The sequence below is a fragment of the Mixophyes fleayi genome, chromosome 9, assembly GCF_038048845.1.
Source record: "Mixophyes fleayi isolate aMixFle1 chromosome 9, aMixFle1.hap1, whole genome shotgun sequence".
NCBI classification, from domain to species: Eukaryota; Metazoa; Chordata; class Amphibia; order Anura; family Limnodynastidae; genus Mixophyes; species Mixophyes fleayi.
Window position 1 is genome coordinate 28,746,856 of NC_134410.1, and position 15,794 is coordinate 28,762,649.

The following is a 15,794-nucleotide window of genomic DNA, read 5'->3' on the forward strand; positions in this document are numbered from 1 at the left end:
TCTGGCACGTGACAATTATGGGTCATTATCAATACATATATGCGTATTCCCATTTGACAGAAAAAAACAAAGATTAACTTGCACTAATAATAAACTATAAACTAATATCCTGGTGCCAAAATCAATATTGTACTGCGCTACACAAAGTGCACAAGTATACCCAGCTATGAGAACAAACGTCAAAATAATATATTTTATGCAGCGCTTTCATTTGATATCATAAATGCGCAATAATGAACAATGTGGTCATATTTGTTTAAGAATGTGATATCAGATTCCAATAAAGTTGCAAGTGGACCACTTAAGCTTAGGACCGCAGCAGGATCCTCTAATAATTTTAATGACCAATCAAATCCTTGTAATGACATAGTTTTTTTTACGCCTTTATAGCATAGACCATATTTGTACCCTGGTGTCCAAATTATGACCTAACATAAATTAAAATATATTAACTCAATTTTACCAGCTTCCTTAAGAACATTGCAAATAACCAAGATTGTGATTATTGAAATTACAGATATCTTGTTAAATGGATTTGTTTACACTTGTTTCCTAAATAAAAGTATCTAAAAAACCTACAATTCCCTGGGAGCCTGGCCTTTTGTGCTGACTAATAATTACTACATTGGAAACATAATTATTTAGATTAGAAGGTGACAATTTTAACTCCGTAATAACCAGGTACTTTTCCCATAGGAAGATGTATGTATATCACGTATGTTATAAAAACAGCCATTGAGGTATGGACATTTCATTTTTCTTGAGCAGATACTATAAATAAAATAGTTTTAATATTGAACATAAACCTAGGTCATCATAACATCACTGTGACAGCTCTCTGGTCTCCCTAGTATATTATGCACTGGCACAACCAGATGCGTTTCCTTTCTATAAAAGAGAATTCCGATATGAAAACTATTCTTAGAAATACCTTGATAATGCTGTTTATCTGTGAAGGTGCATGTCAGACCACAGTGTTTGGCTGCAGACCTGGGATTCCGTATCCGCAAAGACCATTTTACATGAGCGGTGATGTTATTATAGGAGGGCTTATTGATATACATATTTATTATAAAACAGAAGCATTTAACTTTTCAAGCCCTCCCCATCTTCAACCACGGAAGATAAGGTTAGTATGGGTCTATTTATTCTTAAACAGTATATTATACATTTGCCTATTACTAAAAAAAAAAACTGCGGTACTATATTTTCAACATATTTTCAAACGTGTTGGTAATGAGAGACAAACAAACATCTTAACAAATGCAGTCTTAAAATAAATAAATGAATGGTATAGTTATTATTGAGTGAAATTATCTTAATATTCATGAATGCAGTTAATAAAACAACAAATTAAAATAAAATAACATATAATAACAAGAACAACTATTAATGCATAATATTTACATTCACTCTAATCATTTATAATATTTCCAAATAACATTTTAAATAAAAACAATCTACAATAATTTACTGAAATGTTTTATTTGTATGGCTTCCTAGTTCTGAACTTAATTATTTTATATTCCTTCTTAACTTAAAAAGCCTTTTGCATTTGCTTCTGCAAAAGTACATTACTTATAGGTACAAGGGAGCCATCTAGTGGCCCAAAAGCATATATCCAAATTGCCTTAATTATTTCTCTAATTAAATGTCCTATTCAGAACATGAATACATATTTCTAAATATATTGGTATCATCTACTTTATACAAATAGATGTGTTGGAGCATTTTAAGGTAAACAAAATATCTCTCCGTTCCAGTGATACGTAGACACCAGAATGTGTATACAAACCTGAAAAAGCTAGACTAAAGAACTTGTAAGAAAAACACTAATGAGTGAAAGCGAATGAGGAAAAAAAGACATACTAATACTTAAAAAGGGTTGCCACACTTTTTAATTACATAACACAAATGTTAATAATGTTGTTTGAAATGTATTGTTAAAAACTGTTCTGCTTCACTTTAGCAAAAAAATAAGAATATATTCAGGTTTTCTAACCTATCTTCTAGCATGCTAGCAAGGATCAGACTAAATGTATCCAGTCTTAACAAGATAGTAGTATGAGCTCTCATCCTCCTCTTGCAATAGAATTTAGCAGTATGTCTACAAAAGCATTGTTGCTGCACTCTACATGGCACTTCTTAGTGCTGACAAGCAGTTTAGTTTAAATATTATACTTCAATCATCATCACTTATTTATATAGCGCCACTAATTCTACAGTGCTGTACAGAGAACTCATTCACATCAGATCAGTCCCTGCCCCATTGGAGCTTACAGTCTAAATTCCCTAACATACACACAGAGAGACTAAGGCCAATTTTGATAGAGCCAATTAACCTAACAGTATGTTTCTGGAGTGTGGGAGGAAACCAGAGCACCCAGAGGAAACCCATGCAAGCACAGGGAGAACATACAAACTCCACACAGAAAAGGCCATGATCAGGGATCAAACTCATGACCTCAGTGCTGTGAGGTAGAAGTGCTAGTCACTAGGACACTGTGCTGCCCATGATCAACAGCATCACGTTAAAAAATAAAATCTGATGATCAATTGAGTAAAATTAATTTTAAAAATGAGTAGACATCTCCATGAGAAAAGTAAACAGCATGTTTCGCAGTCTATATATTTACTATATTTTATGCCTTATTGTCTATTTGGCAGATAAAATCTAATAGACATCAATAGAGTTTATCTGTCTATACATCCCAATTGTGTTAGTAATCTTGACTTAAAAAAATGTGTGTGTGCTGTACTGTAATATTCACAATTTTTTTACATGCAAAAGCCATAAACACACATTAAATTCCATGAATACATTTTGATAAAGTAAGTTTTCCATGAAACATCCCCTTGCAAGGGGATATATGAGCAATAACTGGTTGTTTATACTTTTGCAGCTCACAGATTAGTACAATCGTGCCTTTATAAAGGTGGGTTCATGGTTTTTACTGGGTGTCTATAGCTTTTGGGTACTAAGGAATTGCAAATAGCAAGAAAAAAAAGATTTAAAAATGCTTCACTCTGTTAAACTGGAAATATTTATCTAATGGTCTTAAGATTACATAGCATTTATCGAAATGTTTTATTTAGTGATCCCACAAAATGTCCTTGACTTCTTATTAACTGCAAAAAGAGGAGTTAAAATTACCTCAATGATACTGAAGTAAAAATAAAAGTCATAGGGCCTGATGCAGAGCTAGGAGCAAAGCAAAGGCGCAAATTTGCACCTTGGCAAAACCATGTTGCATTGGAGGGGGAGGTAAATTTAGAATGTGGGGGCAGATTTATAGTTGGGGCAGGGCATGTCAAAGATCAACTTTAATTTCAGTATAAAAATAAAGTATTTGTGTGCTAAATGAAAAAAAAAACAGCTAGTATTTTCCTTGCATGCAAAAAAAGATATCACTTTGTACCCCTTGCATTGTAACATGGTTTGTCCATGTGCAAATTTGCTCCTTGTTTTTGCTTTGCTCCGAACTCAGCATCAGGCCCATAATGAACATAAAAAGTTGAGTATGATGCAAATTTTAAACAGAAAGGGGTCTATTTATCACTGTGCTGCCCATCTCTGGAGAAAACTTTTATTTCTATCGCTGCTCATCGCAGAGATGAAAAATACATTGTCTTTAGTATTCAACAAGGATCGCTGGCAGGAACAGTATGGATTATGGTATTCTTTAAATTAAGCAATAATAATAATACGTAATATTTTACTCCTTTTAATTCCTATAGTGCTTCATTTTTAAAGTATACCTTACTAAGGACTTGACCAGAGGAGAGCTTTTGCTTGCAAATACAAATATACTGCCTGTAAAATCCATTAGGTTCTGGATCATTTGATCCCTGTTGCAGGCTATATGTGCAGACACTGCATTCTTTGTGAGCACCTTCGTGTGAAATATTTCATTGCTGTCCATGTGAACAGCACGCATGTTAAGGCATAGGGATCAATTGCTTGGTACCATTGGTTTGCTACAAAAGTTCTTCTCTGGACAAGCTCTAAGGGCTAGATTTACTAAACGGCGGGTTGGAAAAAGTGGAGATGTTGCCTATAGCAACCAATCAGATTCTCTCTGTCATTTATTTAGTACATTCTACAAAATGATAGCTAGAATCTGATTGGTTGCTATAGGCAACATCTCTACTTTTTCCAACCCGCAGTTTAGTAAATCTAGCCCTCAGAATCCTTATTGCTCACTTTAGCTCACTGCTCTTATTGTCGAGGAGAACCATACAGGAAAGATTAGCTAGACGTTTTGCTTGGCATTTAAACATTATCATAACTAATACTAAAGTACAAAGCGTTCACTTTACATGTCAATTTTTTACTATATGATGTAATTATTTTTTGGGGAGATAACAGACTGTAAACTAAAAAGAAATACACATTCACGAAGTTGTTTGTAAGATGAAATGTATTATTTAACATACACTGTTCCCAAAGTACCTTTGTAAAATGCTCAGCGTAAACCTAGTGTTTTTGCATCCAAATATATGCAGCCTTCATATCTATTAATGACACACTGTTATATGAGGGAAAGACTGTTCCCTAGTCCCACTGGAATGCTTCAGAGCATTTTACTCATGCCCCGTTCTCAAAAGCTGGAAAACTGAAGATCTATGACAGGATCCTGAATGCCGTGCTTATCTGGCATCCTGAAATATTAGTCACATAGTGCCAGTTTTTAAATCATAGAGAATTAAAGATTTTAGTACTACAGGCTATTTGAACTTCTAATAGCCTTATTACAAGTAAAGTCATTAAATGTCTGCACTAAACAATGTTGCATCAGAAAATAAAAATATAATAATCATGTGTGTATATAGATAATACTTAATAGTAAGTATTTGCTTATTATTTATGCACATTTTACAATATATTGATTAATTTGGTATTTAATATTTTCAGTATGCTACTTGAAGACTTTTACAACTTCCTAAGTTTGGTGTTTGCGGTGGATGAAATCAATCGTAACCGTAACATTTTGCCCAATGTGACTTTAGGCTACAACGTGTACGACTCTTACGTCGACCTATTTAGAGCTGTCCAAGGGGCCGTTCGTATCTATTCAGGAAATGTCAACAGCAAGCAATATCCAAATTACAACTGTGATAAATATGGCGTTCTGGCAGCTGTCATTGAAGGAATGGCATCTAGTTTCTCCATACAATATGCCAATATATTTGGAATATATAAATATCCACAGGTAGGTCATTTTGTGCCTATACCTCTGGCGTGCAATCATTATTATCATTTATCTACATTTTATCATCTGCTCGATCTAATTTATTAAGGAACATAAAGTGTCATGGGCTGCAATGGCGAAGAAATTATCTGCAGGAATGGGTCCGCTTAAAGTGGATTAGCCAATTTAGCCAAAAATGTACAGCCCAACTATCATAGTGATGCCTTACAAAAGTCACTGGTCCCTTAATGATTTAATAGGTTGTATGCTCATCTGCAGTAGGTTTTATATATCAATTGGTATATTGCTCCTCGCTGATCCTTACGTGAATACAGAGACAGGGAAATTAGACTGTAAGCCCCAATGGGGTAGGGACTGATGTGAGTTCTCTGTACAGCGCTGCGGAATTAGTGGCGCTATATAAATAAATGGTGATGATGATGAACATGAACTTAACTGGCATTGCAGGAGTGAAAGCAGGTGTACAGCGATTCATGTATCATTCAGCACTGTGTTATTACCAGGGCAGTCTTAGTTTGCTATTCAAACCAGAATTTTAGTATCCAAGATGATGCAAGCAATTGTTTATTATTAATAAAAATAATAATAATAATAATAATAATAATAATAATAATAAATAAGAACTCCAGGGCATGCAGGCTTATAAGTGAGATAATGTATAAAAGTTGCTGCTGCAACTGTGAAAGTTTTCTGTCCACAAACAGGAAGAGATGGAACAAAGGACCCTTAAAGCATAAATAAATAATAACACACAAACAACAGAATAAATGTAAAATGATGCTTTATATAAAAAAAATGAGGTATCAGACTTAACATTATGGATAAAAGCAAATCATGTCACTGACAAGCAGATTACTGGATATCCGGTAAACAGAAAATGGTTTGCAAATTAAGCTGGGGTTCCCATGTGTACAGAATGGTCCCAGTTTTGTAAGAGGAAATCAAACCTGGAAATCTTATTTTCCACTAAATTTGAGTTCTTATGCTCCTAGATTATCAGAATAAACATTTTACTGATTTTTTTTTAAGATGCTACTTGTATAGTCACAACACCTGCCTGCTTTTACATTGCTAAAATGTTTATCATCTTACATCCATTTATTCTTTTCTTTTTTTAAGATCAGTTTCATGTCCCAAGAACCTGTACAGAGTGAAAAACAGAAATTCCCATTTTTCTACCGTACAGTTTCAAGTGAAAAGACTTTGTACGCTGCTATAATTTCCTTATTGAAGCACTTTAGCTGGATGTGGGTTGGTATCATATATCCAGATGATGACAGTAGCATAAATGCTATAAAGATTATTAAAAACATGATTGTGGAAAATGGGGGCTGCGTTGAATTTACTAAGCTTGTACCCGCTATTAATGACTATAGCCCTGAAAGGATCAAAGACATTGAGCAAACCATTGCAAAATCAACAGCAAACGTTATACTCGTCTACGGATCTAAAAATAATGTCTATTACTTGGAGCTTAATGTTCACATAACTAGCGTACCAGGAAAGGTATGGATACATGTCGCAGAGTCCAGTTTCAGAATGCTCAACTTGGCAAATGACACCAGCGTCAATGGCTCTTTGCGATTTATCATGCAAAAGAACGAAAACCCAGAATTCATTAAATTTGTGCGTGACGTTAATCCAAGTAGATTCCCAGCAGGACGGACGTTTACAACGTGGTGGGATGAACTATGTGAAAATCGATGTCCGCTCAACCCCAGGAGACGGAATTGCACAGGTGTGGAGAGTGGAAGGCAAATAATGTACTCACATTGCAATCTCCGATTCACAGGCATGAGTTACAATGTATATAATTCTGTCTATGCCGTGGCTTATGCGTTACGTGAACTGTATCAAGAGACACCTTTGAGTGAAAGATTAAGTGATAAGAATAAACTAAAATTTCAAGACTTAAAAGGTTGGAAGGTAAGAAAAAAGAAAATGAAAATTTCTCATGTTGTTCAGCCCCATATCAATAATACTTGTTTAAAGATGTTGCCCACTTTTGGACAACATTTATCTTTCAATAATGACCCCTCACCCCCCCCCCCCTTCACCATTTTAGTGGATGGATGCCTACTTTGGGACAAGTAGTAGTTCAAACCTGTTCATGTTGCCACAGTGTTTTTGCTTGTAACACCATGGGGTAAATTTATCAAAAGTGACAATTTGTTGGTTGACTTACAAAATCACATGCATTATTCAAGCATCATCAAGTCATTAACAATAGGACCCCTGAAATGTGTTATGATGTCTGTGTATCAATGATTGAGTTACTAAACATTGCAATGTGATTCTGTGAGCTAACCTCCTTTCTGCACATGATTCATCATCATCATCATCATCATTTATTTATACAGCACCACTAATTCCGCAGCGCTGTACAGAGAACTCACTCACATCAGTCCCTGCTCCATTGGGGCTTACAATCTAAATTCCTTAACAGAGACACACAGACTAGGGTCAATTTGTTATCAGTCAATTAATCTACCATTATGTTTTTGGAATGTGGGAGGAAACCAGAGCACCCGGAGGAAACCCACGCAAACACAGGGAGAACATACAAACTCCTCACAAATAAGGCCATAGTTGGGAATTAAAGTCATGACCCCAATGCTGTAAGGCAGAAGTGCTAACCACTTAACCACCATGCTGCCCATTTTGGTATTTATTTCGGGTTGATAAAGTTATAATTAAGCTAATTAAGCTCCATGGTTATGAGTTTTAGTTAGTGGGTCGGTTAGAGCTTTTGCTTTCTAATATGTTGTACTTTTATTTTTCTGACATAATTTTATCCAAAATCCTTTTATTTTTACTCTTAAATGGTATCACCCTATAACCCTACTGACACTGTTTGAATTATTTAAAGTATCCCTGTGATTTTTCCTACTATCAAAGTAACACTGCTATTGTGATGATTGGTCCTTTACAGTTGCATAAATATCTGAAAAAAGTAAATTTTACAAACACATTGGGACAAGACATTTACTTTAAAGATGGAGAAATATCTTTTGGATATGATATTTATAATGTAATCCACTATCCAGATTGGACAATAAATTCTCAAAGAGTTGGAAGTTTTGATTCTAATGCTCCACCAGGGAAACAGATCATTTTAAATAAATCAGCCATAATCTGGGAAAACAAATTTATCAAGGTTAGTCCTGTGCGTTAAAAATGAGACATGACAAAATAAGAAATATATAGAAAACATGTAAAATGTTTAAGCGCATTGAAGATGATGCAGAGCAATGTATCTTGCGTGAAATCGCTCTATGGGGCATATTCAATTAGGATTCCGGTCTGCGATAACGAGCAAGTGCGCAGTATTGCTGGTAATACGGTATCGTAATAGCGTGGATTTTCGTTCACACCCCATAGGGTTGCAAACGAAAATCCACGTTATTGGGTTACCGTGGATTAACTTCGCAGCCCGTTCCAGCACGATCCCGTGGACCATAATCCTAATTGAATATGCCCCTATGCATTTCCAGAAAGTGGGAGCACACATGTACGACTATTGAGACTGTCACATTTCTTGCACTTACACTCCCAGCACCTGGGGAGACAGGATGTAGAAGGGAAGGAATGTTCTAAAATAGGCCAAGTACAGTTTAATCTTGGTGTACACTACAGAAAATTTCTCCCAATGCGATATCTTTAAAATTGTTATCAGCTACTGAAAGTCCCGATCAGCGTGCCGATTCATGTGTACACACTTACACAATTTTACACGATTTACCTTCAGATCTGTGCTCTTCATTTGTCTGCTGAAAAGATCGTGACTCTGCACACTCGGTGGAGGTTTGCCTGCACCCCTGGTCCTGAGTACATACACACTGCAGAATTTGCTCGACATCGTTCTATTGTTCGCAGTGATTTTTAGTCCGCTTATAAAATCAAATCAAAAGATAAGGGGGTAAATGTATGAACATGCGGGTTCTTCAACACCCGCGTGTTCAGCATGTTCGGCGATTCCCTTTACAATGCAGCGCCGCTTGAAATTTAATCGCCGAACATGCTGAACACGCGTGTGTTGAAGAACCCGCATGTTCATACATTTACCCCAAGATGTGCTTTGGTACAATAAAACATGATCATGCACTAATGTGATATTGAAATTAACAGTCCTTTATCATATGTTTGACACAACAATCAGGTGAGAAACCTGTAGTGTGAACCCAGCTTCTACATTATTATTACTATTATTATTATTATTATTAGGAAAAAACATTCATATATAGGATTCAATGGACTTGATAATGCTCAATGTATAGCTCACTTTTTTGTATTCTTTTTATTTTGCAATATATTTATTTTTATCATGTGTTTTCATACTGCAAGTGTAAATCCATAAAAAATAAGCCTATTTCTATATCTTTATTACACTCTCAAACAAATACAAATACAATAAATAATTTCTAAAAATGGAGCAAATAGATATAAAAAAAAATAAGAAAAATATGCCATTAAACATGTTTCCTACATAATAATCCAATATCAATGTATATTAACTGATCATGCATTATTATTATAAAAACAGCATTATGAAATATTTCTCTTGATTCAGTTTTTATATTTCTTTGTTTTGTTTTTTTTGAATACTGTTTATACTATTTGTTTTAGAGTAAATTGAGGTGCGTTTTAAAATACTTCACTTGTATGTCCCTAGGAAAAGTTTTGCATCAGAAGTAATTTAGTTATAGACCTTCCTATAGTTCTTTTTTGTATCCAGAGATAGTGGTGACATCCCTCTTCTCCTTTTCCGATAAGTCATCAGTTCTTCTCAGGTGGTTAGATGCACACTCATTTTCCTATAGTCACCAACTTTCCAACCACATAGAAAAAATGACTATGTCTATATAATGATTATATTTTATCATGTAGATTCCACAGTCTTTGTGCAGTGATAGCTGCCAGCCTGGGAATAGAAAGTCGATCAGGGAAGGACAGCCAGGTTGCTGCTACGATTGTCTTCCTTGTCCACCAGGACAGTTTTCCAACCAAACAGGTTAGTCTTGCCTTTATTATCCTATTTATATAAAGTATTTCCACTTGTTTTATCATTTATCTTCCTCAGTTGATGATATGATGATGTTGAATCTATATCAGATTGTTCACCTGTAAGTGTCAGTTTATCAGTTATGAGCTCATCAGCTGGAGAGAATTAAATACACTGCATGGTTTGAGTGTACAATAAACTCTGCTTTATTAGTTACAAGTCCCTATCTATATAGCAAAAATCACATATTGCAGAAAACTACACCCCAAAAGGTTTTAACCACTCATGCTCTCTTCACACAGATGTTACTATATTCTCTCATTATCACACAGAAAAACTCCCCAGGGGGGTTGGCTTATCTCCTGTCTGCTATGTCCAAGGTTATAAGCATAGCCTTGCATATAATGAATTGCTCCTACAAAACAAGTGCATCTAATTTGTATTTAAGCTATAACAGAACAAAATGGCTATACGGCAACAAGATGGCGTCAGCTTAGCAAAATCACATTTCTCAATGATCTGCTTATATTGTTTTTCATTTTTTAAAGTCGCTCAAGTTCCTATTATTTCCACCAGCAACAAGCCTAAAACGTAATAACGATCTTTACAAACCATGTTATTATTGGTTGGAAAAATAAAAACAATTTATGGAGTTTTGGCCTCAGTGTCAACAGTGAGGATATCATGAGTAAATCATCAGTAGAGTTAAGTTGTATTCAAAGGCAAACCCTATAGGAACATGATAACTCAAGTAAGAGCAGGAATCTATGTAGGGCAATGGCATGTGTGCACAAAGCAAATCATTGGCTTAGTAGCCTTCTTATTTATTTATTAACATTTATTTAGAAGGAATCAGAGTAACCCCGGGCTCTTTACAATTGACAGCAAACATAGCAATAGACTAAGAATGGGTATTACTATTAACTGACAGACAATTAGGTAAGAGGGCAATGCTCACAAGCTTACAATCTATAGGATGTATTTTCTTAGTCTTCTCTGGAAATGATTTCAAGGATGAGCCTGAAAGGAGGCACAAGCGTGCTCAGCAGCTCATACACCCCAGTCTAGGTTACAGATGAGGGTATAGGTTCACCCCATGCAGCTTACAATTATGTTAGGTTACTATAATCCTGAAACATAGTGTGGGTCTGATTATCTGAAAGGGGATGTTTTAATAATGTGAATACATTTCTGCCAAACAAATAAGGCACTGCAGACATATTGTACAGTAGTACATTATTATAAAAGTAGTGTTATTTACTACTAAAAATAGTACCAATTCTCTGACAAGAAACAACAATTTGCATCCAATTGCCTGGTAGTAGCAAGTTAAAATTACCTACAGTATCATACTCCCTTATGCATGTTCTGTATACTGATTAGTGATGAAGTCTGTGTAACTGACCTTTTATATAATCAGGGGTTTCTAAGAAAGTCAATCCACATGAATCATCATAAATTCCAAAGTACTAAAGATGTAGATGAAAGTTGATGCCAACTCCAGCCAGTGTAAAGAGCCAATTTCTGTATTGTCAGCAATATTTCAAATCTCTAGACTGGAAATGGTGGCAAGTGAGCTAGACATAGCAGCGCTAACCACGCATGTGCTATCTTCTCTAGATCCTGACCACTTCCTTAAAATAACATAGGCAGGTTTGTTGTATGGGATGTATTCCATCTTGCGGGCATTTACCTTACAAGTAAAGAATGGAATCAATATTCCTTCATTCATTCAATTACCCCAACATTCACAGTTGGGGTAATTGATCCATGGAGTCAAACTGATGAAAAACTCTTTCATTTCATGAACTGTCTTACTGTTATTTTTGTTTTGCCTTTTTTTCTGAATTAACAAACTTATAAATTAGATAAGGCTGCAATTGTCAGCCTTGTGTGACTGTACAGCCCACCACTGAAGACCTGCAAATGGATCAGGAAAAGTGTACTAGTCTCCAGCACACAATGAAGGCAACTTGAGCGATACCATTAGTCCTTAGTAATTTGACAGGTTGTCATGAATAATGGTTCAGCTCTTTAAAACAGCAGCTTTCAATGTCTGTTTGTAATGAATGAACTTTAAGGTCAAGCTGCCTGAATGTCGGACTTACACATCTAAAATGCATAAGCCAATTAAATAGTAGTTAGGAAAAGAACGTTTTTAATAAAACTAAATATCTTTCTTGTGTTTTTAAAATTCTAGACGTGGATGTGTGTACAAAGTGTCCAGAAGACCAATGGCCCAATGAACAGAAGACACATTGCATCAAAAAAGTTGTCAAGTTCCTGTCTTATGAGGATCCAATTGGAATTGTCCTGACGTTTATAGCCATCTTATTTTCTATTATTTCTGCTGTGGTTCTTGGAATATTTATTAAGTACCAGCAAACTCCAATTGTCAAAGCGAATAATCGGGATCTCAGTTACCTAATTTTATCATCGCTCATGTTCTCCTGTCTCTGCTGTCTTATATTCATTGAACGTCCAGAGCGGTTGACTTGCTTTTTGCGGCAAGCATTTTTCGGAATCACTTTTTCCATATCAGTATCTTCCCTTCTGGCAAAAACATTGGTTGTGGTGATAGCCTTCAATGCCACCAAACCAGGCAAAAGCTTAAGGAAGTGGATGGGGGCTAAAGTTCCTAAATATATTGTTTTTATTTGTTCAGTCTTTCAGGCGTTTATTTGTATTATGTGGCTGTTTATAACACCTCCTAATACCTATTATAACACACAGTCAGAAATAGCACAGATCATAGTTGAGTGTGATAAGGAATCAGGCATTGTTTTCTATATCATATTAGGTTATTTGTGTATTTTGGCTTCTATATGTTTCATTGTTGCATTTTTTGCAAGAAAGCTTCCTGACACTTTCAATGATGCTAAGTTAATTACTTTTAGCATGTTGGTTTTCTTCACTGTTTGGATATTTTTTATTCCGACTTACCTCAGTGCTAAAGGGACATCCACAGTAGCTGTTGAGGTATTTGCCATCCTGGCCTCTAGTTCTGGGATGCTTGGTTCGGTATTTGCGCCAAAGTGTTATATAATTTTAGTAAAACCCCATAAAAACAGGAAAAGCTTTGTGTTCAAAGGTTCTCTATAGTTGGTGACAAAGCATTTTTAGTTCTGCCGAAAGAAATTATTAACAAAAATACATAGTGTTATGACTTGTATGTGAAAATTGCATTTAAATGATTTATGGGTATATAATTTAGTACAAATAGAGTCTAATGTATATTTTATAGTTTAATAAAGTTTTAATTGCACGAAAAAACTGTTATTCTCTTATTCTTCCTAATAAAATAACTGACTCCCCCTTCAAATGTTTTTTAAATAGAATGATTTTGATCATACTACTGGAGTAAAGCATTTTGTAAAAATGTGTTTCACACAGGACAGATTTAAATAGTAACTATACTTAATATTATATTTAAATATGTTACATGAAAAACTAACTTACTGTAGTGAAAAATGGATATATTGAGACATGATATAATGGTCAAGACCAACCTTCTCACTAGGTTCAGACTTATCACTGTATCCAAGCACTTTCATTAGTTTATAAAGATGTCACAGATACTTGTCCAGAACAGAATCAGATGTACACTACAAGGAAGGGTTAATATGTTATCCTATCATTATCCTACACTGATCTGGTTACTGGGCAATTTCATTATATTAATTCACATGGTACAATAAGGGTCTTTTATTCCTGGGAGGGTTGGGAGTCGTGTCCTCTAAATAGATGAGCAGCATGGTGGCTAAGTGGTTAGCACTTCTGCCTCACAGCACTGGGGTCATGAGTTCAATTTCCGACCATGGCCTTATCTGTGTGGAGTTTGTATGTTCTCCCCGTGTTTGGGTGGGTTTCCGCCGGGTGCTCTGGTTTCCTCCCACACTCCAAAAACAAACTAGTAGGTTAATTGGCTGCTATCAAAATTGACCCTGGTCTCTCTGTCTGTGTGTGTATGTTAAGGAATTTAGACTGTAAGCTCCAATGGGGCAGGGACTGATGTGAACGAGTTCTATGTACAGCGCTGCAAAATCAGTGGCGCTATATAAATAAATGATGATGATGACATCAAAACGAAGTTGTTGAGATTGACCTTATTTGTTGAAAACAAAACACAGTGTATCATGAACCTCCACCACTCTTATACTCTGGAGAAGAAAAAATGCTGCTCCTTTTAGGAATTGTTGTGTTACCATTTCTTAATGCAAATTATATATACTGAAAAACAGAAGTGCAGAGAAAGTTCTCTACAGTAGGTATATACCTCCAAATGCTACTATATCTAAAATGTATTTATTTAAAAATCAATGTATACCATAATATGTTGCAATAATACAGCTCTGGAGTTCTTACATATTCTTACATATGACGTAACAAAAAATAAATCAACCTATATAATTCGAAATTTAAAACAATGTCCACCTTTAAAATGTCTTTGTCAGACAGCTGACTAGAGAATTCTCACAGTTTATAATAACCGATGGTGCACATCAAAGGGTTAATACCCCAGTGCAGTATAGATAGTTCTTGGAACCATTCAAAGGTTATCAGCGACCAGATGGATAGGTAATATCATAATCGTACCACATAGATGTTGGATTCCACACTTTTTATACAAGATGAAACCAGGGCTTAAGATACAAGTCCCTCCTTTAAGTGATTAGTACCCACCGGCCACTCATGATAGGGAAACTTCTATTACCTGTACTGTCCGACTAGACAGCAAGCAGAGGACAGCAGTCTCATACGCCGTTCTCCAGGATGTCTGTTTCACTTGTCCAGGCAGTCTCTAGGCTTATTGGTAATACAATTAATGATCCCTTAGGGTGCAAAGCGATCTGGTCAAAAGTTAAGCAAATAACAGCAGCACTTCACTTGCAAATCCATCGGTAAGTTAGATGCGCATCTTAAAACTCCAAAGATAAAGTAAAAAGTCACTCATAATACTCTGACGCGTTTCTCCCCATTAAACTTTGAGGAAACCGCAGTTTAATACCAATAAGCCTAGAGACTTACTGGATATGAACTTCCTCTAGAAAGTCTTAACACGCGAATTATAAAATGTATTAAAGTTTTTGGCTAAATTTTAGGAATCATTTTTAAATAGAATTTTGAGTAATTTCCTGAAATCTGGCTATTTTTACACAATAGAGCAACTTGTCAACCCTGTGCTTTAAGTGTGTACTTAACAGAAGATTTGATGCAGGTAAAGAGCCACAAAACTGGATCTTTGGTCTGCCATTGGCAGCAGTCGCAGTCAGTGTCGGACTGGGGCATGAAGGGCCCATCGGGGGACTTCAACACTAGGGGCCCACCAGAGGGGGTGTGGTCAGCCATCATAGAGGTGGGACCAGACACTAGAGGGGGAGCGGTCAGTCCACAAAGGACAGCTAGCACCATAGTGTAGTATATAAAGAATGCAGTGTGTGTATAAAGAATACACAGTGTTGACCTGCACCTTAGATTGGGCAAAACAGTCACCAAAAATCAGGATTGTCCCACTAGACCTGGTTTGGCTAACCTGTGGCACTCCAGGTGTTGTGAAACTACAAGCCCCAGCATGCTTT

At 35.8% G+C, this 15,794-nt stretch overlaps 1 protein-coding gene across 1 annotated transcript; it reads left to right on the forward strand.

Moving 5' to 3' along the window:
* The first annotated feature begins 4,916 nt into the window (after positions 1 to 4,916).
* LOC142101814 (vomeronasal type-2 receptor 26-like) lies at positions 4,917 to 13,317 on the forward strand. The gene is made up of 5 exons (XM_075186256.1): positions 4,917 to 5,213; positions 6,333 to 7,139; positions 8,083 to 8,379; positions 10,101 to 10,224; positions 12,416 to 13,317. Exons 1-5 carry the CDS (start codon positions 4,917 to 4,919, stop codon positions 13,315 to 13,317), a joined length of 2,427 nt encoding a protein of 808 aa, XP_075042357.1.
* The last annotated feature ends 2,477 nt before the right edge of the window (positions 13,318 to 15,794 follow it).